Source organism: Hemicordylus capensis, chromosome 4 (genome assembly GCF_027244095.1).
Source record: "Hemicordylus capensis ecotype Gifberg chromosome 4, rHemCap1.1.pri, whole genome shotgun sequence".
Taxonomy (NCBI): Eukaryota; Metazoa; Chordata; class Lepidosauria; order Squamata; family Cordylidae; genus Hemicordylus; species Hemicordylus capensis.
The window spans coordinates 201418740-201443252 of NC_069660.1; the positions used below are offsets into that span (position 1 = coordinate 201418740).

The 24513-nt window shown below is 41.0% G+C and overlaps 1 protein-coding gene across 1 annotated transcript; it reads left to right on the top strand.

Moving 5' to 3' along the window:
* The first annotated feature begins 11 nt into the window (after positions 1-11).
* On the top strand, positions 12-16019 carry C4H5orf22 (chromosome 4 C5orf22 homolog). The gene is made up of 9 exons (XM_053250295.1): positions 12-264; positions 1999-2144; positions 5450-5599; positions 8158-8623; positions 10357-10419; positions 11753-11874; positions 12446-12512; positions 14214-14353; positions 15281-16019. Exons 1-9 carry the CDS (start codon positions 151-153, stop codon positions 15435-15437), a joined length of 1425 nt encoding a protein of 474 aa, XP_053106270.1. The 5' UTR covers positions 12-150; the 3' UTR covers positions 15438-16019.
* Positions 16020-24513: the final 8494 nt, after the last annotated feature.

Genomic DNA, 24513 nt, shown 5'->3' on the forward strand with positions numbered 1-24513 from the left:
GTGCTCTCTAAAACGCTGCCGGCGTCCGGGCCTTGGAACGCTGCGTCGCCCGGCGTCGTTCTGTAGCATAAAGCACACTAAAGACCTTCGCGTTTGCTTTTGGAACGTTGTGTTTGAACGTTCTCCAGTACTTCGCTCCTATCGGGGAAAATGAGCAGCGCCGGCGGCAGCGGGGAGCAGAGTGCTGAAAACGACGGCACGAAAACGACAGCGCTCCGTGCTTACCCAACGCTGCCTGTCTGGGTGGTGGAGGATCATCACGATGTAAGCTGAATGCCTTTCAGCAATGATAGCGGGATGTAGTTGCATTGTCTTTAAACAGACCCTGCAGTCTTTTGCGTGCTTACCGGGGAGTAGATGGCATTGAATTTAGTGGGATTTATTTGATAAGCATGCTTAGGCTTGTACAGGTTGTTATACAAATTTTTTTTTTTGTTCATCTGAAGACCACCCGAATTTATTTATTGGTAACGCTCTTTTCATTACGGATTAATTGGTGTACAAACAGCTGTGAATTACCGTGTTTTAATGTATCTCGGATCGAAAGCAACGAAGAGTCTTTACGGTACTTTGATTTTTGTGGGCTAGAGTCTACTCAATTAGATGCATGAAGTGTTGTTCTGAGTTGGCAGGTGTATGCATGTGGCGATACAGAAAGAGTGGAAAAGATGTGATAAGTATACCAGAGAGCAAGAGGCTGTTGGTTCGAATCCCCGCTGGTGTGTTTCCCAGAATATGTGTTTCCCCAGAATATGGGAAACTCCTATATCAGGCAGTAACGATATAGGAACGTGCTGAAAGGCATCATCACATACTGCGTGGGAGAAGGCAATGGTAAACCCCTCCTGTATTCTACCAAGAAAACCACATTGCTCTGTGGTCTCCAGGAGTGACACCTGACTCGAAAGCACAACCTTTCTGTTCCTTTATGGTCAGTAAAGAAGTCTGGTGCTATTGTTGCATTAAGTAAAAATGCAAGAGTGACAATTCACAACAGTGGGGCTGCACAACTTCGGTCCTCCTGCATATATTGTACTACAGCTCCCATGATCCCTGACTATTGTCCATGGTGGCTGGGAATGATGGAAGCTGTAGTCCAGAAGCAGTGCCAAAGTTGTTCAGCCCTGAAATAGATCAGGTGGTCTTCCTGGCTATGCTAAGTTGCTTAATTAAAGTGCTGAGAAAGGGCATCATTGAGCCTGAATGGGTGGACTTGGACTTGTGGATGCTAGTACATGAAAGCTTATTCTGAAATAAATGTCTTTGTCTTTAAGGTGCTTCACAACAACCTTGTTGGTGGGTTGTTGTTTTTGTTTGGTTTTTTGCAATAGATTAGAGTGGCTACCTCTCTGGAAGCTAGAGTATGAAAGAATTATGCCTTGTCTGGCATTTCAAAACAGATTTCTCATTTTGAAAAGGAGTTTACAGACTATTGGCTGACCTGATTTGAGTGCAGGTGAAAAGTTCTTCTGCTACCTGCCATTGGTGTTTTTTTGTATAATTTTTATCTGTGTCTATTTTCATATTTTTCTGTAAGCTACTTTGAGAGGTTTGGCTGCAAAGTGGTCTGTAACTGCCTAAGATAAATAAGTAATGCAGCCCTGAGCATGCTTACTCAGATTTTACTCTTATTTGTTTATTTTCCTGTGTAAATAACTTTGGGAACTTTTTTTGGGGGGGAGTGTCATATAAGTATTAGTAGAAGTAAACCCCATCAAATTGAGTGGGTCTTGGCCTCTTGGAAGTACACTTGCTTAGAACTGTAGCCTTAGTTATACTCGGGAACAAAACTTGTTGAGATTGGTAAAGGTACATGGATCAGGCTGGCAATGGTTGCTAGAAAGCCAAATGAGTCAGCCCCTTCCATGTGCTCCAACTATTCCTATTTACTAGTAGCACTCCCTGTTTTTGGTATTTGCCCCTGCATTCCTGATGATCTACAAGTTGACTTTCCTGGTTACTGACTCACTGAGATGCTTCTATTTCTGTCCATCTTAGGTTCTTCCTTTCATCTATAGAGCCATCGGTTCAAAGCATCTGCCTGCCAGTAACATCAGCTTGGTCCATTTGGATTCCCACCCAGATCTCCTTATACCAGTGGACATGCCAGCAGACACTGTATTTGACAAAGAAGCTCTGTTTAGGTGAGATCACACACTCTCTGATGGAATTCTTGATGAGATACATTTTTGTGTCAAAACTCTGCAGGAATGCAGTTGAACTGTTTCCTCAGACTTGGCATTGAGCTTCCTTCAAGTACTTCATGTCGCAAAATACAATGTGAGAAGAATATTTCAAGTTGAGCCTTAAGTAAATTATGTATCTGTGATCCTAAAAGTACTAGCTTACCAAGCCAATTTAAATTCATAAAATGACTCAGGTCTTCTTAGAAGATAAACTAAATCTACTCATGGGCCTTGGGCATCTTGAAACACATGTTGATAAGTGCTTGCTTGTCTGAATGGCCAGAGAAGAGCATCTGAAATGGACATATCCAGCAAACTCAATAATACCATTTGAACAACAGAACTTCACTTAAAAAAAAAAAAAACACCACCCCAAAACTAATAAAAAATAAATTGGTAGTAAAATCAGAATGGGTTGTTATTGTTTCTAGGTAAAGCAATTCTCTGTACTCCTATAGAACACTGAAGGACTGCTGAGGATGGCTTTGGCCACCCCATCATGTGACAGATTTTGACAACACAGACACATCCAATCCTGTGAAATTGTTGGTATAAAGAGAGTTTGCGCTAGTACCTCTTGGTCAATGGTGTAAGGCTTCATGGTGCCATCTTCAGGTGGTTGGAGTGATTCATTTGCTACAGTTTCTAACTGGGATGTTTCTGTAAGAGCTCTTATGGCCACTTTATGCCGCATGCAGATGCAATGCTTAATCATGGTTTCTTTTCCTTGGCCACTGTTAAGTCTGAATACCTAAACTATGGGGTCAATTTGTACTATCTTCTTCCTGTGTGTGGTGATGCATTAAGAGTGCTTCAACCACCAGGCCTGCCTGTCCCATTTCTGAGACAGATATTCCGTGCACAGATGTAACATTTCTGTAGAGGGTAAAAACAAATCCAACAGGATTGTTCATAGTATTAATCACCCTGTTCAGGCCTATACACATTACACATATGCAACATTCAAAAATTATACCTATGCATGGATGTCCAGCAGAATGGAGAGATGTTTGTAAGTGAGGTGGACAGGCATGACTTTGTTATCCTGTTGCATGTAGGACAAAGATCACCTGAACCAATCCACTCTTAAGGGTTTGCTACAAGCCAGGGTGTGAAATCATTTGAAGGGGATTTGCAAACCACAGCTTGCACTAATCATGGTTAAGCACTGCATCTGTAGCGAGCAAAACATGGTTAAGGCAGTTTCTATGCCTGCAAAGTGACGGGCATGTCTCACTGGTGCTCTTGTATATACATCCTCTGGGGCAAGTCTTAGCTCCGCAAATGAAGCTATAGTTTTGATTCTAGGAATTTAACTGGGATTAAGGAAAAAAAACCCCAACACTTTAGTTTAGCACTAACTATGATTAAGGATTATGTCTGCACTGAACAAAAATTTGTGAAGATATTTGTGCAGGGATTTCCCCCCCTATCTATCCATGAACTCAAGATCAGGAGGAACAGGATGGCAGTTCTTGTTACACAGTAAAATAGTGACTGCATTTGACTTCTTCCTCCATTTCACACTGCTGCTGTTTCTTTTTTCCTTGTTTGATTTATTTTATTATAATTATTATTTATTCGATTTCTATACTGCCCTTCCAAAAATGGCTCAGGACAGTTTACGCAGATAAACAATAAATAAATAAGATAGATCCCTGTCCCCAAAGGGCTCACAGTCTAAAAGAAACATAAGATAGATATGAGCAACAGTCACTGGAGGTACTGTGCTGGGGATTTATTTATTTATTTATCATATTTCTCTACTGCCTGGCATATGCATCCCTAGGCGGAGTACTTAAGTTAAAATAAAATATAAAAACAGGATAAAATGATCAAAACAATTATAATATAAAACCAATTATAATTAATTAAAAGCCTGAGAAAACAGATGCATCTTAAGAGTCTTTTAAAAACAGCCAGAGTTGAAGAAACTCTTACTTGAACAGGGCATTCCAGAGCCCTGGGGAAGCCACAGAAAAGGCCCAGTCCCAAGTAGCCACCAAATGAACCGATGATAGCCATAACTGGACCTCCCCAGATGATCTTAATAGACGGGAAGGTTCATGACAAATGAGGTGCTCTCTTAAATATCCAGAACCCAAGATGTTCAGGGTTTATAGGTAATGACCAGCACAAAGGGAGGTGATGACTTTTGTATTTCGCTTGGAAATATATCGGCAGCCAGTGCCGTTCTTTTAAGATTGGTGTTATATGGTATCTTCGGGTTATGCTTTAGATTAGTCGGACTGCCACATTCTGCACCAACTGTAGTTTCCAGACTACATACAAAGGCAGCCCAACATTACAGTAGTCAAGTCTGGAGGTTAACAGCATATATACCACTGCCATTTGTCAGCTGGATCCACAAAAGCAGACTCAAGTATCAGAAACTCAGAAATTTTTCCATGGAGATTTTTCGGGAAAACTTTCTCATACTTTATTTTCTCGGTAAAATTTTCCATTGCTAAAAATTCATTGCTTTGTAAAATGCACAAGTATCAGTTAATGGATGCCAATGCACTAAGGTAAGCTTGGTAATTTTAAAGTGGTAATTATTGTGGGGGCGGGGGCTGGGAGGCTAGGTAATTATCTCTAGCAGTTGTATGAGAAAGTACATATTGCTGCTTTATTGAGTACTCCAATACAAATATCTCTTTCATTCCCTGCCCCTCAAAAAAATCAAATATTTCAGTTGTTACTTGGAAAATGTTGAGATATAGCATGGGAAGCTTTATATGGTGCGGTTTTATTTACTAAATATGTGGGTAACATAACATGCTAGATCAGACCACAATCTATTTAGGATATCAGGTAAATTTACATAGTAAAAATTCCTAAGAGAAAAATTCATACAAATAAGAAAATTGCGTGGGGAAAATTCTGGAATTTTTTCCCAATAAACTCACTTCTCTGATGAAACTAAGTAGCTGACATACTAAGTAAAATTACTTAAAGGAGTCCCACTGAAATTATAAACAATTAAGTATTTTTGTTCTTCAGTACATCAGCCATTGAATATATTCATTCATATATATGTACTTTTAATGATTTTTGTAAGCGCAGAATTTAAATATCCTTGTCAAGAAGTTATATTTTCTTGACTATAATCATATAGCACTGATCACTTCTAATCAAAAGCATGATAATGAGTTTGTTTGGTTTTTTGTCCGTGAAATATCTTATTATGATGACATTCACATTTAACAATCTCCAATTGCAATAACCATCTCAATTCATGGTTTCCATTTGTTCTCTTACAGTGAATTAAGTATTGAAAACTGGATTATGCCTGCTGTTTATGCTGGCCACTTTTCAAACGTTATATGGCTACACCCAGCTTGGGCTCAACAAATTGAAGAAGGGGGACAGGCCTTTTTTGTGGGTAAAGATATATCTACCACTACAATAAGGTGACTATGACCTGTGCTTTTGTAGCAGTGTAAGCTGTGTCTGTGTCTGTGTTTACATACATTCACCTGAACAATTTGCCATCATGTTTTTTGGTCAGCTTTAGTTAGATTGGTACTGATTTGTTTTTTCCTCAGATAATACATTGTTGTCCAGCATCTATAGAGGCCACTCTGCATGTAAGATTCCATCTGTGAGCAAGTAGACCAAATGGTAGTTGTATTAGAGCCAGTGGGTTCTTTTAGTATTCCAATGACCGTCTCTGGCCAAACATCCAGACTAAGGCGCATGTGGAATATTTCCATGCACAATAGGGGAGGGTCAAAATTGCTGATTTCCTCCCCACCCACCTCCATCACCTATGCCTCCCAAAATTTATGTCCCTGTTGGCCCCACAACCCTCAGGGGAATATTTTCAAGTGGCACAAAGGATATTGGTGAAAATTGCCCCCTTCCACTGCACACACACAAAATTATTCCACATGTGCAATGTTAGGTTCCATGGGTGCACAACTCATATGCCTCACTGGGCCAGAACCAACCATGTCTTTGTGTGCTGGGGCCGAGATCAATTCTCAACACAGTAATTATTACATTAAAATAAATTAAATAAAGATATTAATGAATGTGAGGAGGCAGAGGGTTGGAGTCAGGGGGAAAGGCGAGGGCAAAGAGGAATGATGTCAGTGGGCTCCAGACCTGGGGAAGATCTGCTTTTAGGCAGCCAAACTGATTGCTGGTGGTCAGCAGGATAGACCAAGAATTCTTCATATCTCCTGCTGTTGCAGCAAGATATTCCTACCTGTGGGCCAGATCTGGCCCACGGGCCTTATGTTGTGCAGGCCTGAGAGGCTGATATCCATTCTAGATTACCTCTAGAGTTGTTGGGAGAGAATAAAATGGAGTGGAGAAGAACAACGTATGCTGTCCTGAGCTCCTTGTCAGCTAAAAGTGCAATAAATACATATTTAAAACTTGCCTTTCTGTAAGAGATGTGGGGTGGGAAATTTTCCTCATACTTTATTTTTCTGTGGAAATTTTTAGAAATTTTCCATTTCTAAAATTTCTAATGGCTACTTGAAAAACATTTGAGATCCTGTTAGGGGGAATTGATATGGTGGAGGTAGGTTTTTAAAACTGTATAAATAGATCAAATAACATGCTAAATCAGATCACAATCTGTTTAGGGTATCAGGAAAATATGTATAGATTTTTCTCTTGAGGAAAAAATTAATGCAAATTTTGTGTAAATGAGAGAAATTTGCATGGGAATCCTTTTCTGGGGGAAAACAAAATCCAGAAAATTTTCCAGTTCAGTTTTTTTCTGGGAAACCCACATCTCTGCTTTCTGTTATATGTACTTAATGAAACTTACAACAAACAAATTAAACAATTGAGAGATTTTATACCAGTAAAAATAAAATTAATAATAAACAAGTAGTTCTAAGCAGAATGAATAGAACCTATTTTCTTGTGCTTTCAGTATCACAGTCTGATTTGTATTGGAATGTACATACGTGGGACAAGATCCAGGTAAGTTAGTCGTGATTGAGTCGCATAGAAATTGATGGGACTTAAATTAAACAATACAAGTTTGTGATGATTAAGTTCAATTAATTTCAGTGGGAATTAGTCATGACTAACTTAATCTGGATCTTATCCGTGAGTTCTAAAGAGCTGGTGCATACCGCTCAGTGACTGCCATCTTGTTTCAAGATGGTAGATCAGGATACTCCAGACCGCCCCTCCCATGTGCTGTAAACTTGATGTTTATTGGACTGTAAATACAAAAGTTGGTAGGGAGGTACACATGGACATGGTGGTCTTATAAGCCTTCTTCACTTTAGAAAGTAGGCTAAAATTGAACAAGGAAATAGAACTAGTGGTAAAAACAGCAGCAAAAATGTCTACTAAGCAGAAGCCCAGCAAAATAGAATAGTTTTCACCTGCTACCTTAATCATCATTATTATTTGGAAAGTTTTTTATCTCATTTCTCAGCCCAAGAGCTCTCAGAACAGCTTGCAAAAGAATTAAAAACCATTTTAGAAACCAATAAGGTAGCATATCAAAATATAAAATTAAATTGAAAACAGAACCATCGTCACAGTAGGTCAAAGCACAGGTTTAAAACAAAACATCTAAAAACCTTGAGAAACTAAAAAGGCCTTCACTTGGCACAAAAAAGGTCAGTGCCAGGTGAGCCTCCCTGCAAAAGGTGATCCTGAGATGAGACACTGCCCTCTTCTAACCAGAGAAGGTCCTATCCCCAGCTGCCACCTGCTTAACTTCTGAAGGCAGAGGTACCCAAAGCAAGGCCTCTCTGATGATCATCTTGGCACTTTCATGCAGGACTACAACCAGCTGTGTGCCAGATGTAAAGGGCAAATGGAAAACCTCTTGCCTTCATGCCATCAGTGGTCTTTTCAGAGGCATCTGGATGTCTACTGTTAAAAACAAAACGCTGGAGAGTCTGGACCCTTGATCTGATCCCGCAGGGCAGCTCTTAAATAATGATGTCCCCTCTTGAAATGTTAATGCTAAGAAGTATTCTTTTTCCAGGGTCACAAGCATTGATAATTACTTCCTTTCTGATGGCCTTTACGTATCTGTTGATCAGCTGGAGAACCCGAAGCCTTTGCACCTGAATGTCTGCCTCGTTAATCCCACCAGAGTCTCGGACAAATGGACGGAAAGTGGAGCCCCGCCTTCTGCTAAACTACCCAAGATAAGCGAGGGTGATGCTGCAAATGCATCTGTTGCCTCTTCGTCGAAGGATATTGGTGTGCTTGCCCACACTTGCACAGAGATGGAGACTGAAGGGGTAGAAAAGAGAATCCCGGTGCTTGACAACTCAGCCAACATCCAGGGTTCCTCAGCATCCTGCTCCTTCGGGAGCCATACGTGTCAAACGACAGAGCTTGTGAAAGAAGTTCTCCAAGCTTTGCAAAGGGGTGCCACATATGTGTTGGATATTGACTTGGATTTTTTTTCTGTTAAGAACCCTTTCAAAGAAATATACACTCAGGTAACTGTAGGGGCTGCAGCATGTACTAAGCTAATTTCTTAGACTGCACTTCTAAAAACACACTTACACACAGTTTTGATCACATTTGCAGCAAATCTCTAATGGTGGGTGGCAGCTGCTATCCTGCAGAGGCATATCTTCTTGTACACAAGAGGGAATGTCTCCTCTTAGAAGGCATCTTCTGCAACATGTAAAGTTGTGCCTTTGGGTCGGTGTCAATTCCTGGCGACCACAGAGCCATGCAGTTTTCTTTGGTAGAATACAGGAGGGGTTTACCATTGCCTCCTCCCGCACAGTGTGAGATGATGCCTTTCAGCATCTTCCTATATCACTGCTGACCAATATAGGTGTTTCCCATAGTCTGGGAAACATACCAGTGGGGATTCAAACCAGCAAACTCTTGCTCTCTAGGCAAGTCATTTCTCCACTCTGCCATTAGGTGGCTTTCTGCAACATATAAAATTGGAGAATGTGCGCATTCTCTCTTTTAAGTATTGATTTATTCATACACACGTATGCAGTTTTGATTGATGCAGTCCAATTAATGGATTAACTTTTAATTTGAAGACAGCTCTAGTTCATAATCTAAGCGAATTATGTGGTTATTTGTTATATATGTCAGGATGTTGGGCTATATTAATGCACTGTCTACTGGACAAAATTGCACCAATCACACACAAGTAGGTTTAGGTGCTATTTTTTAACTAGAAAGCTTTTCCTCCAGCATGGGGAGCTAATCAAGCCATAAAAGACTCTGGTGCATCGGTTTTGAGGAGGAGGAGCTGTGCTATGTGCAAAGAAATATCAAGGTTTGGATATAGGAACCTAGGAAGCTGCCTTATACTGAGTCAGACCCTTGGTCCCTCTAACTCAGTATTGTCTACACAGACTGGCAGTGGCTTCTCCTGTTTGTAACTTTGGAGTGTCTCTCAGCCCCATCTTGGAGATGCCAGGGAAAGAACATGGAGCCTTCTGTATGTAAGCATGCGGATGCTCTTCCTGGAGCAGCCCCACCCCTAAGGGGAATATCTTACAATGCTCACACATCTAGTCTCCCATTCAAATGCAACCAGGGCAAACCCTGCTTAGCAAAGGGGACAGTTGATGCTTGATGGCACAAGAGCAGTTCTCCTCTCCTTTTGTTCTATGAGAGATGCTGTGCTTGAGCTTGTCTTGCTTGGTGTTCCCCTATCAGGAAGCAGGTTTCAAACATGTTGCAAAAAAGAATCCTTTGCCTATAGCACCAGCTACGGTTGTGTGTGACATCAGAATTGAGCCACTGTGGTACGGAGTCCCTTGTGGGAGCCCCCTCGCCTACCCACTCTCAGAAGGAAGAAGCAGAAAACTGTAGCTCTGCTAGTGTGTGAATGGTGAACTGGCAGTAGAGATTTGGATTGAGGGGAAAGAGAAGATGCAAAAGCTGAAAATTGGGGGTTTTAAGGGATTGGATTTCTCATTATTATACATAGGGTTTTGTAGTTCTGTGAAAAATGGTGTGAGCTAGGAAACTGATGCTGGACAAAATACAGACTTGCTCAGACATTCTTTTATTTTTACAAAAATCGGTCTGAATTTCAATGAACAAAACTGCAACATGAATAAATCCTAAGTAAGAGTGTAAAAAGGAAAATCCTTTTGACAGGATGGGCAGTTCTTCGAGGGAGACATAATCAACATGGTTTAGTTGCAATTAATGCCTTGAATAATGTTTTCCTTCTCTTCGTTTAAAATAGGAAGAATACAAGATCTTACAAAAATTGTACAGTTTTACGAAGCCTAGAAGTATTGCGTTAGAGGTACGTAATACCTATGGAATGAGGAGGAGGGAAACCTTGTTTATAAGCTGCAGAGTCAGGCAGTTGAAGAGAACAGTGAGGGGGAAGAACTGTGAAAGATGCTTAAGCTTAACAAACTGGTCTGCAGTTATAGCTTAAGAAAGATGCTTAAGCTTAACAAACTGGTCTGCAGTTATAGCTTAAGAAAGATGCTTAAGCTTAACAAACTGGTCTGCAGTTATACCAAGCAAATTACTTATGCAGTGTGGTGCCTTAGAAATGACAAAAGCTGTGTACACAATTTGCATTCAACTTTAGAGTGTGAACTTAACTTGTGCTAACAAAGTGTTAATTTGCAAAGGTGAAAGCAAAATAAAACATTGTATAGCTTTTAATTCCACCCTCTCTCACACGGATATCCCCCCCACCCCATTATTCTTTCTTTATGGCATGTGTACAGCAGATGCCAATATTGTAATCCACCGCTTGAGCAAGCTACTGAAGTCAGAGCGCTATGAACATTACCACCAGCCCTGAAAAAAGAATTTAACTTCTACTCCAGTTACTCCCTCCAGTTGGTGACTAGATGTGTCAAAAGTCAACTGTATCAATTGTCTATTTCAGGGGCAAGCAAGTCAGGATCTACTAGTAGAGCTCTGGAAGATATACAGTAGATCAGCTTTTCTACTCTCAAGAGCTCAAAGTATGCTTTTGATCCCTCCCTCAGCTCCTGAAAACTAAGTCTTTAAAATGAAGAAAGGTTATTGGGGACAGGCGTAGAACTAGTGGAGGCTCCTCTTTAGGGCCAAATGGGGCCAGGCCCTCTCAAGAAAAAAGAAAGGAATTAAATAAAATAATTAATTGCATTAAATCAATTAAATGAAGACTGCTGTGTGACCTTAATCACTGCTGACTATTTAATCCTAGATTTATTTTGGTTTTTCCTTTGCTTCTCTCATGTCTGCATCATGAGTCTAGGCTCTTGCTGGTAGAAGGGACCTGTAGATTACAGGTCATTTGACCAGGTTTCCTTGCTCCAGTCCTCTCAATACAGGGAGGGCCAAACTTCCTTCTCTTGTCTTGGTCCCCTTTGGGCAGGAAAAGTCCCATGGAAACTGCTGAGTTGGCAAATGATCGGCCAGTAGAAATTTTCAGCAATTTAACTTTGGGAAATATGGGAACTGGTATTCAATATAGTGAATCATATTGTATGGTGTTGGTTTTTTTGGATTAGCATGTATAGATTTCTAATTTTCTCTGGATTGTGCCCCTTAGATTAAGCTCATGTTTGGTATGGAATTAAAGTTCCCATTGGTTGCTGTTGCTCAAATATATTTTACATTTATATTGAAAGGAGGACTTGCTAGAATGCGTTGAGAATCGGATCCACCAATTAGAAGATCTAGAACTAGCTTTTGCAGACTTGTGTGATGACGACACTGAAGAGACTCTGAGAAGATGGGAGCCAATTCCTCGGTATGGATCTAAAGTGGTAGCTAAAAGAGGCACTTCCTTTTGGCTTTACTTTGCTGTGTGGATGTTAAGTAAAAAAGATGGACGGGTTGATGACCAAAGAGAGGCAAGTAGACAGATGAATGCAGTAGAAAGAGTTTGATGCTGCAGATCAAGGTTAAAAGACAGATCCCTGGTCTTAAGAAGCTGAAGATTACTGTTGCAGTCCACAAAACATAATGGCTGTGTTAAACACAGTGGATCAGTTCAGATATCATGTGAAGCCAAGGTTAAATCTTGGTCACTGATATTGATATTGTCACTGATACTGACAAGTACTTGACACTGATGTTGGCAAGAATTTTCTGGAAGAATTCTGCAACTGTTCTTCTCACACGGATTCCCAACCTTGGGTCCCCATATGTTGTTGGGCTGTAACACCCATCATCTCCAGCAACAGTGACCAAAAGCAATAGGAACTGTGGTCCAACAACATCTGTGAACCAAGGTTGGGAATCCCTGTTGTAATATATGTTCTGAATATTTCATTTACAGTTAATTTCAGAGTTTGACGTGTATATGCTGTTAATTGTAGATGGAAACCTCTAGTTCAGCTTGTGCGTAGCCTGAAAAACCGGATGGGGACCCCTGACTATGAAATGGTAAATGTATTTATCTTGTAGAATTGTTAGCCTGCCTTTTCTTCAGTTACTATGCTTCAGCCACTTGATCTTGTTTAGGGGTCTAGTATTGGCTACTTTGTATAATCTAAAGCAGGGCTGCACAGATTTGGCCCTCCAGCTGCCATTGGACCACAGCTCCCATCATCCTAAGTATTGGTTACTGTAGCTGGGAATGATGGGAGTTGTAGTTCAAAAACAGCTGAAGGGCCAAAGTTGTATAGCCCTGGTCTAAAGCCATGAACTAGGATTCCAAAGTGCCTTAAAGTGCATGTTCCCCATTTCTTTTCTTAAATTATGTAAACATGTAAACATCTTTAAAAAAACAACGCGTTTAAAATTCCCCTACAATCATGAGGGCTAGTAATCTCCCCCGCCCCATTCCATCATGCTTTAGAAATACACAGTCTGAACACATCAATCCTGATTCAGGACATTGCCAAAATAAATCTAGTAACTTTTTTTTTAAAATTCTAAATCAAGCTAGGGAAAAGTTCTCCATAGTTTTTGTCAAAATTCCTGAACCCAAGGTATGTTGATTCTGTTGGGACATATACTAAACCATGGGTTTGCAGTATGTACACAGATAGACAAGAGTCCAGGGCTTGCATGTCGTCCCCACCCCACCCCCCGCCTCTTCTCCTTTGTGTGTCAACATTTAATTTTCCTTGACTCAAATACAAAAATTTCTAATCTCCACATACATGGGGGGCAGGGGCAGTGTGGAGAGAGACATGTGAACCTGAAGCTCTGAACTGCTCATTCCAGCAATGCTAAACCTCTTTGGGTGGAAACTTGTGTGGCTGGAATGGTTTCAAATAAACCATTATCTAGTTTTTTATCATCGTCCAATGAGCTTTCAGATGCATATTCTGCATTCTTGAAGCACAATATAAAGAAAACGATGACATGAGGATCAAAGTATATTTAGAGCAGTAAAATTCAATCTTGTGTTTTTCTGTGCAGCTTTGGAGACTGTTACCTTAAAATAGGTGTGAGAAGTCCCCGAGAACTACCTTGCAAGGTTAGGAAAAGGTCTACCGTGAATTGGTACAGACATTGGTACAGAGAGCCAGCGTGGTGTAGTGGTTAGAGTGCTGGACTAGGACCGGGGAGACCCGAGTTCAAATCCCCATTCAGCCATAAAACTAGCTGCGTGACTCTGGGCCAGTCACTTCTCTCTCAGCCTAACCTACTTCACAGGGTTGTTGTGAAAGAGAAACTCAAGTATGTAGTACACCGCTCTGGGCTCCTTGGAGGAAGAGAGGGATATACATGTAATAATACATACATACGTACATGACAGGCCTTATCCTCTTAACTATGTTGAAAAGACTGGAAACAGCCCTGGAGTCATGCACTCCCCATGTTCCTTCCCCCTAGTGATAATCCGGTTCTACTCTTAACCAGCTTCAGATCCTTGATGTGATGGCCATCGTGGGTAGAACTGCAGAAGCATCTCTGCAGTTTCCAGGCCTTGTTTCTGAACCAGCTGTACATGTGCAAGCATGTGGTTATCCTGCCATTACATTTGTACCATTTCTCCCATCTTGAAGAAAGCTTTGGCTGCTCATGTTTCAATACTTAGGTTGAGCAGCATTTGTATAAGATTTTATATCCAGCTGAATCATATCAATCCCTCTTGTGCAGCCAATGAACAGCTTTGTGCAATCAATTTTTCAGGTCCATCAGGCTGGGCTCACATGTGATTACTCGGAAATTCCTCACCACATTAGCACTGAGCAAGAGATAGAGGGCCTCATGCAGTCTGTAGAACACCTCCTGAGAAACTTGCCAAAGCCTACTCTTGTGACAATTGCCCGGTAAGCTCAAGTGTAGGTGTGTTCAGCGTTATAGCATGGTAAAATGAACCAAGGTGCTCTTCCAGCTACATTGGTACAAGTTATATTGAAACCTGTTGCATTGTTTAAATCCTAAACCTGTTTAGGATTAGTATGTTCACTGTCCAGATTAATGTGTTAGCCAAGAACATATGCATGGAGTTATTGTTGGAAAAGCTTTTTTTAAAAAAAAAATAATAATAGTAATTTAAATAAGTAAGATAATTGTTGGGGATTTTTTTGTTGCTGGGTTGTTTTTGTTGTTGCTAGGGTGTGTTTAAGTTGATTTGGGGTGGGTGGGCATTTAAAATGTATAGAATACTGGCTAAATTACTCATGAGTAATCCTGTTGAAATTAAGTAGGCCATTAGCATAACTCCTGAGTAATAATGTTGAATAAGTTAGGCTGGATGTCAGCCAGTTTTGGTGGTAATGATATTGGGACTTCTCTGTGTCAGAGGTGAATAGTTGTATTAGATCTAATATAATTCTTAAGCATTGATAGCATTTCAGTGTTCAAAGCACTTCACATATACTTTTTCTGTTCCATTATGGCTCATCAACCATAGGCGGGTTGAGAGAAGAAGAAACATCATCTATCAGGAATGGGATTTGATCCTGCTTCCTATACAGCACTCCTGACTTTTTTGCCTTTCATATGTGGATATTACCTCTGTCACAGAAGGGTTCAGGAACGGTGTGACAAAGGCCATGCAAGACATGTTAGTAATCCTCACTCATTACATTACCTGAGACAGCAAGAAATATTGGATCAAAAGCTGAAAGTCTAGCTTGATCCAAAAGAAAGGAAACAAATAGTTTGGTCAGGAATTATTATATGCTTTGTCAGCCTGTATAGCATTGCTCTCTGTGAAACCTGAGTTTTAACATATCCTCATTGCCCCACAGGTCCAGTTTAGATGACTACTGCCCCCCTGAGCAAGTTGAGCTCATACAAGAAAAGGTTTTAAATGTGCTGCACTCAGTATATGGTCTGCTGGATGTCCATTTAGAGTACTTGCAGAAGTCATGTCCGACTGGAACAGATTCTTCTTCCACAGCATGATCGATGCCGCTGTAGTTGTGGCTGCAAGAGTTTAATTCAGCAAAAATCCTTTTTCACTCTACAAAATGAGAAGGGTATCACATGAGTGAGCTTGGTCTACATTTGTGACTCTTCATTGTTGACTTTTCACTCAGGCTTTTTCTTTTCTTTTTTCACCTGAAACTTTCTGCTGTGGTTACTTGTGTGCATTTTAGATTTGCTTGGAAGAAGGAAAAATGATTGGAAAATGATTTTTCTATATTTCAATAGACAACGCTGTTATAAGTCAGCCAGTACTTGAGAAAAGGCTGTCAGAGTTTCCTTTATCTTTGTTTTTGAATAGAGTTCTCAGTGAATGCTTATTGACAATATTGCATAAATATTTTCATTTTGCTGTAAAGTACTGACCATACCCCGTTGGTTGGTTGGTTTGCTTGTTTTGGATTGTTCAAATAATTTGGGTGCTTTTATTGTTTATCTCATTCTATCCCTTCTTCCAAGAAACTCATGGTGGCCTTCAGGAGGTTATCATAAGTGCCCTAGGTTTTTCTCAACTTTAAAATTGCATCGTTTAAAAAAAAAAATTCTTTGATTTTGTCTTGAGTTCTGTTTTGCTTTCTTATGGTAAACGGGGACAAACAAATAGGACTCTGCCTGCAAAAAGGCCAGATGAGATGGTAAGTTTGCAGTTGTAGTAATCAGTCCTGTTTCAGATGTTTGATCGAGTCTTAGCTCACTGCTGTTGAGATTTTCACTATCCACTTTTACTTTCATGTATTGGGAGTATACATCATCTCCAATTTTTCAAAGCAGGCACAAGCACAAAGCAAGCACCCTACACTCTCTTCCACTGCCCTTAAATACCATGCAGCAAGTGCCAGATCAGGACTAGTACAAATATACGGACAAGGGGTGGGGGGGTGGGATTAACAAATCATCTTGAAATAATTTCAAGATTCTAATCAACCTGTGATTCTCTGTCTGTTCACTAGGTGGGGCACTTCACACAGAGTTTGCTTCTGAAGCAGTGAAAACGTGTGTTTCTAAAATGTGAAATGTCTTTATAATTGCCTTGTATTCAGATTTTGGGGACTTCATTATGGATGAAAGGGGTATTCCTCTTCCTTTGTTTTACATTTCACATGCTGTGCAATCAGCAGTTACTTGCTACCATTTAATCAGACCTCCACAACTTTGGTCCCACCAAATCAAACACCCACACCAGTCCTATATCATTGCCTGCCCATTGCTTGACAAAGCACCGAGTTCGGGCCTGAAAAACTGGAGAGTTCTCATGCTCCAGGCAGGTCACAGGACAGGCTGGTAATCTGTGTTTGTTTGTGGAGTCTCAAGTTGTGGAGCCCTTGGATGATGTAAAGGCTGGCAAGAAAGTTGGGGAGTTAAATACAAAAAATAATGTGGGCAGATGCTGGTACTAGGAAATAACAGTTGTAATAAATAAGTTATCCCTCTCATTCCTCCCACTCCCTCCATTGAGTCAATGTGTGAAGAAAGTGGGATTGCACTGCTTGGTCCCACTTCTGATGAGCATATGGCTTCTGTTACCATCTCCTGCATGTTGGGCACAAAGAGAGAAGCAGTCATACAGGCGATCAGGAGCCATGGCAGTTTCAAGGTTCCCAGTCAGGAGTGGAAGCCCTACCTGTATACAGTTGTATATGTGTAGGGGCCATTCATACAATGTGCCTAACAGAAGGGGCCCACCCCTGCATGTGCAGATTTACCACGTGGACTTATTGCAACATTTTTTCACTTTCAAATGAGGAATGCACATGTCCTACAATAACTTATTTTGAATGAGTGAATGACTTTATTACAATCATAGATCAGACATAAACATAACCAATTACAGAACATTCAGATAAGAAATCTATCATACAATACACAAACAAAGTCAATGTTTTATGGTGAGATCTAAAGAGTAGAAATTAATTGTTGGTGGATGTTAACAGCAGCTGCACAAAATTTAGCAACCTTGTGTGTAATAGACGGTTTCTTGTCTGCAAGGAGAAGTGACGTAAAATCCATCAGTTTGGCCAGGGTAATGTAATAACAAGGGAGTAATAAGACTATGCTGACTGTCATAAAAGGAACAACATAGCAACATGTGGCTCAGGTGAGGTTAAATCTGTCTACCACAAGGGCAGATCTGACTGGCATGGGGAATTTTCAGAAATTTCCCATTAAAAAACCTTTCAGCTTGTTGGACAGTGCAGTCCACATGGGACTTCCATGACCTTGTGGTATGAAAGACCACACCCAAGTATTTAAAGCTGTTAACCTGTTCAATCCGATGACCCTCCATAGACCAATTAGATTTTTTAGGCTTTTTGGCAAAGACCATCAACTGGTTATTAATTTCTGAAAATTAATAACCAGGTGGTTATTTTGATGGTAAATGGCCAGGAGCTTAAGAGCCCTCATAAGACCTGATGGGGTTTGAGAGATAACTGCAGCAGCATCCGCATACAGCAAAATTGGGATTTTTACCCCTGCGATATTTGGCAGATTGAACCCTGTGTCTGAGAGCTTTCTGGCTAAGGTGTTTATATACAGGTTAAACAGAGAGGGTGCCAAAATGCACCCTTGTTTGACTCCTTTGCTGGAAGTTATTGGGTGTGAAAGTGATCCTTGGGGGTTACATATCACCCTTACGCTGGTGTTCTCATAAAGTTTTTGAATGAGGAGAAGTAACAATGTTGGTATCCCTGAGTTTTCCCCACAGCCTATTGTGAAATCTATAAAGGCACATAGAAGCAGCACTTGGGTTTACTGCTGTACATCTCAATAAGATGGTGTAGTACTAAGGCATGATCCGTAGTTGATCGCCGTGTTCTAAAAACAGCTTGTTCATCCCCAAGATTTTTTCTTTCTCCATCCAGTCATGGAGCTTCCAATGTCTCAAGTAAAGCTTACTCATGATACTCAACAGGCCGATCGGGTGATAATTAGCAGGATCACATCTGTCCCCTTTTTTCAATATGGAGACTATTATAGTTATGCCCCAGTATGCAGGTATGTGCCCAGTGAGGTCTATGCATGTAAAGAGAGCGGCCAGCACAAGAGCCTACCAATCCGCGTGGAGTTTAACCATTTCAGGAGAGATACAGTCATTTCCCAAGGCCTTGCCTACTTCTAAACAATATGTTTCTTAACTTCGGCTACTGAGATGGGAGGCCATTCCAGGAGTAAATTATTATTAAAATCTGATGGTACTTATCCTCACTCCTGGGCCACATAGAGAGCTCTAAAGTGTTATTCCCATATCTCTACAGGGACATGGCTGGTCAGACAGGAGGGGCAGTTTTCCAAATAGCAGTTGTAATATACTATTACAATTAGGGAGCCAGCATGGTGTAGTGGCTAAAGTGCTGGACTAGGGCCGGGGAGACCCGAGTTCAAATCCCCATTCAGCCACGATACTAGCTGGGTGACTCTGGGCCAGTCACTTCTCTCTCAGCCTAACCTACTTCACAGGGTTTATGTGAGGAGAAACTCAAGTATGTAGTACACCGCTCTGGGCTCCTTGGAGGAAGAGTGGGATATAAATGTAATAATAATAATACACCAGAAGAGAGGAGAGTTCCCCTCTCTTGCGGGCATAATCAGCCATTGCCAGGACACCCTTTGAGCCTCTCTTTTCTTAGCTTTGAATAAAGCTTTGTATTGTTTCTTCAGGCCCAATAGGGTAACTTATTTATAGTTATGGCCACTTCTAATTTGAAAAATTATGACTAAACATTTTGTTTTGCAGTACAATGCTACAGCGTGCCAAAAGTGCACACTATGTGGTAAAAGCACAACACTTAGTACACATCGCTGGGAGAAAGTCCTATTTGAACTCATTGACTTGGAGGCTGGATTGAACTTCTGAAAAACATTAAAACTTATGAGGATATTGGGGTACCATTTGTATATGTCAAATTTTGTGCTGTTGCCACAAAGTGCACTGTTCTTACTCTTATTGTGGCTTGGCCACTATTGCAGCTGCAGTGTGCCAGGTATTTTAATGAATATTGAAGAAATGGCCCCTGGCCATTTGACCTCATTTTGGAGGGAGGCTGTACAACTGGGTTTGCCGCTGTAGTGCTGCCGAGATTGGGCCTGATCCCAGCGATTCACATACGCATGCAAAACCGGGCTGGGCTCCCTTAGCGTGGTTTTGCATGTGCATGTGAATATTTATTATTTATTTAAAATATTTCTATACCACCCAAAACTTGTGTCTCTGGGTGGTTTACAAGTAAAATCATTTGGAACATTAAATCAACTAACACTTAAAATCATTTAAAAGATTAAAAACATTTAAAACCCAGTATTAAAATTACTTAAAACTATAACTCTAATTAAAAGCCTGGGTGAATAAATGTTTCTTTTAAAAATTACCAGAGATGGGGAGGCTCTTATTTCAACAGGGAGTGCATTCCAAAGTCCAGGGGTGCAATGGAGAAAGCCCGTTCCCAAGTAGCCACCAGATGAGTTGGCAGCAGCCACAGGCGAACGTCTCCAGATGATCTTAGCAGTCAGTGGGGTCATGGCGAAGAAGATGTTCTCTTAAATACCCAGGGCCTAAACTGTTTAGGGCTTTATAGATAATGACCAGCACCTTGTATTTTACCCAGAAACGTATCAGTAGCCAGTGCAATTCCTTCAAGACAGGAGTAATATGGTCTCTCCTAGATGACCCAGAGACCAACCTGGCTGCCTCGTTCTGAACCAACTGCAGTTTCTGAACTACGTACCAAGGCAGCCCGACATAGAGCTCATTGCAGTAATCCAGCCTAGAGGTTACCAGCAGATGTAACACTGTTTTGAGGTCATTCATCTCAAGAAACAAACGCAACTGGCGTATCAGCCTCAAAGCCACCTTAAAGGATACATTCAGTGCAGGGAAAAAACATGTGCCCCATCCTGGGGCTCTTGGAGGGAAGGATGTAAGAGAAATATGAGTTACAAAACAAATGTCAGAGGTATCAGATAGCTCTGAATGAAGCAAATATTATTCCTTTCATTTGGAACTCTTGTGGAGATGTCTTGTGTTACCGACATCTACAGAATTCATTTTGGCAGCTGCTGAGAGAGACATTAAAACAAAGAATAATGAAAAACACAAAAATAACATTCAAAATGAATGCGAGTTCAATGAATGAATAACTAGATGAGGCTTAAACAACAAATAGATGAGCAAAGCAAACAAAAAACTGGATTTCATGTCCCTCTTTTCCCCCCTGGATTAATGATTGGGCAAGTGCTGGTTGGCTTACAGTGCAATCCTATGCATGCTTACTCAGAAGTAAGTCCCACTATGTTCAATGGGGCCTACTTCTAGGTCAGTGTGCATAGGATGGCAGCCTCAGTTGTTTATTCAGTATTGGGATATTAAACAATTCAGGCACTCAGATCTAGATATTTACTAAAAATCATAATTTATAATGAAGTGAACTTGTAATTTTAACTTAATAAATTGCTTTATAAGAACAGCCCTGCTGGCTCAGGCCCAAGGCCCATCTAGTCCAGCACCCTATTTCACACAGTGGCCCACCAGATGCCACTGGAAGCCTACAGGCAGGAGTTGAGGGCATGCCCTCTTTCCTGCTGTTACTCCCCTGCAACTGGTACTCAGAGGCATCCTACCTTTCAGGCTGGAGGTGCCCTATAGCCTTCTTTTTTTCTTAGGTTTTGCAAGTTTTTGAAGCACTAAAACAAACAACAACAACAAACCCCCACATAACTGCTGAACGGTGATGATACACACTGCTGGGAATGATGCTTCTAATGAAACACCTTAGAGTGGAAAATGATAATCTGTCTTCAGTTTCATGATGCTTAGAGGGCTACAATTTTTTGTATTTTCCTTTTTCCCTACTGCAGATATTTCACAGCAAAGGAAGACACCCATCTATTTTTCACATACATTCAACAAAACTCTTCTAGCCTCAGTGACTTAGCAGTACCCTGATGTTTTGCTTTTGGAGAAAAAAAATGTAATAACTTTTTTTTGAGAGAGAGAGAGAGAAAGAAAGAAAGAAAGAGAGAGAGACCATCCTTAAAACGTTTGTAGATTGCTAGTTGCTGCTTCAGCTCTAGATCATCAGCATTATCCTCAAAAATTGAAACAGGGTCAGTGTTACTTGTCCATCACTTTTTTTGTAGATTGTATAAAGATCATCGTGTTTATCACTTGCTCCTCTGACTCATTAACACATCTTTTGAGACCTCATTCTAGTATAAGTCCCAGATGAATGTTTTGAAGGACACCAATAGCACAAGGTTATTTTCAAGTGTTGTCTTAGATGGGGAAAGTAGTTGTGCTCACTTTCCATGGTGTTCACACATTCTTCCTTTACAAGGATTCAGTTGTCATGCAGCCTTCAGTGGCAATTCCTGGTAAGAAACACAGTTTCTATGGTAACTGGAATCTGGGCTATGACTGAAATAGATCCAATATTCTTGGTTAACGGTGAGCACTGAACAGGTCTTGAAAAATCAAAGGATAATTATTCTAGAATAGAAGATGTGTGGAAGAAAGGGGAGAAATGTATAGCTTCAGCCCATTGGATTAGCCGAATAACTTTGATGCTTGAAACCTGATACATTTCCACTTCTTACCATGGGCAAGTGCAGGCTTAGAAGGAACGTGTGGCTTTTTGTCCTAAATTGGGCACCCAAGTTTTTTTAAAAACTCCCTTTTACAAGAACAGAAAAATCTCCCCTTTTTTCTTAGCGGGGGGGAGGGAGCCACATGAGAAGTCTGTTCTCATATGTCTGTTCTCATATGATTTGCAGTGCCACTGAGCCGCATGTAAAATAATTCCATTAGTGTTGTTTAGGTTTATTAATTTAAGCTTTTTATGAAATACTCAAATGCTATAATTTTTTTGATATCACTTTTGATACAGCTTCTAAAATGTGTTTTATAACCCAGTGGCTTCTCAACCTTCCACCAGTCTTAAAGATCCTTTTAAGCACCCCCAACTCCAATTAGGGATGTGCATGAATGGGTGCTTGGGAGGTGGGGGGGGGGTTAAGGGGCAGGGAGGGTGCCCTCACCTTCCCCACCAGCTCGAATGCCAGACCAGTTTGGTACTCCATAAAAGGAGTGCCAAACTGGTTCGTGCACATCTCTACTACTTAGCTATGCATGGAGAAATTCCAGAGGTGCAGCTTTCCAACAATTATAAGAGAAATTTCTTGGAATAAGGCCATATATATATATCTTCTGTCTTTTCACAGGGTCATTAATATCCTTAACATTCCAGAAGGTTAAGAGGCCCCTACAGCAAAGAAGAATAATCTGTCTCATCATCTTGCATCTAATTGCCATGATCCACACCATCAACATAATGTGCAGCATTGTCTATCCTAAAGCTGCTGGCATCAGATTGTTTCCTCTGACATCACTAAGCTATCTGTTCCATGAGGGAAACAAAAACCAGAGAATAAAACTGTGAAAGGACAGGCAAAGAGCAAATTAAATACAACAAATATTTGAAGAAAGCTGTCATGCAAAAAAAGCAAGTCAACTAATAAACAAAACCATAACGTAGCAAGCCTAGGATGCCTGATTTGGGCCTCCATGGAGGCCATTTTTGTGATCTGTGCATGTGAGGAGGTCACGAAAATGGCCGCGCATGCACAGAGGCCCAAACAACCGCAGCCTGCCTGGACTGTTCTTCAGGAGGCTAACGGCAGGGTGGGGGGGTTGGAGGAGCCTGCACAGTCACCCCTGTCGATGTCTCTGCCACCACCACTGCCATCCCCTTCAACTTCACTGCAAAGAGAAGGTACTAAGTACACTTTCTCTTGCTGCCGCCCCTCCACTGGCCTTAGTATAGGGAATGTCCCTTTACTTGTAAAGGTGACTCCTCGCTGGATTCCCTTTTACAAGCATATCCTCCAAACTGGTTCAGACTAGTTCTTTTAGAACTGGGGCCGGGCCAGTTCAAATTCAAACTGGCCGAACCTGGCTGGTTTGATTTGAACAAGTCTGCACATCCCTACTCAGGGATGAATTTTGAATTCTGGCACTGAAGAGATGCCAGGGCTGACCCTCAGTGAGTCCTAGCAGAAATAAAGCCCTGAGAAGAAACAACTGTCCAGTCTAATGATCAACAGTTAAAAAACCTATCCCCGGATTAAAGCAAAACCTGCTCAGATACATGTATTGCAAGTACCATTTATTAGAGTGTAGGTGACATTTAAAACCACAAGGAGCACCTACCTACATTGTTGGCCAGAAACCAGTGACCTGGTTTCTCACTAACCAGATCTGCTTTTTTGCCATTTAATTTGGAATATATTAAAGAGCCAGTCTTTACATTTTGCTGAAACTCTGTCATCCTCCCCCCAAATCTGAAATGGTGCTCATACTATGATTGATCGTGCTCTTACACAACTTATGACTAGGGATGTGCATGAATTGATTTTTTTTATTCAATTTGTACCTGAATCGAATCACCCCTGATTTGTTTGGGGTCCTAATCTCTCCCCCCCTGCGCCCACATCACCCCAGATTTGATTTGTAACTGAATTTTCCAAATCTGAATTGATTTGGAGCAAAAAGGGGGTCCCAGGGGCAAAAGACTGGGGTGGGTGGTAGTGGCCAATGGGTGGAAGCTACCACCCAAATTTCATAGAAATTGGGCAAAGGGGTGATTTTAAAAAGATATTTGAAGTGCACTCATCTTTTACTTCCCCCCCCCATAGGGAATAATGGGAATTTCAACAGCCTAAGTTATAACTCCCTGGGGGAGGCACAAGGGTGGCCCAGAGTGGGTTGTGGTGGGTGGTAGTGCCCAATGTGTGCAAGAAAGCTACCACCAGATTTCAAAGAAATTGGGCAAAGGGGTGTTTTGTGTTTTTTGTTATAAATTGACGTTGACATGTCTTTGTGGCAGATTCGGGACAGAAAGGGAGTTTGGGGGCAGAAGGAGTGGGTCAGGTGGTAGTGCTCCAATGGGTGCCTGAGATCTATTGAGGGTTTGACAACTACCCTGATTTTCCAGTCCAAACTGGATGTGATGGTGGCTAATGTATGTTTCTTTTCATATGTCTGTTCCATTCATGCATAAAGTAT

Excerpts from the sequence above, each read along its gene's own strand:
- C4H5orf22 (XM_053250295.1), top strand. The coding sequence starts at position 151 with ATGAGCAGCGCCGGCGGCAGCGGGGAGCAGAGTGCTGAAAACGACGGC. Across the intron at positions 10,420-11,752 it reads CTAGAAGTATTGCGTTAGAG|GAGGACTTGCTAGAATGCGT; the intron begins GTACGTAATACC and ends TTATATTGAAAG. Across the intron at positions 12,513-14,213 it reads GGACCCCTGACTATGAAATG|GTCCATCAGGCTGGGCTCAC; the intron begins GTAAATGTATTT and ends TCAATTTTTCAG.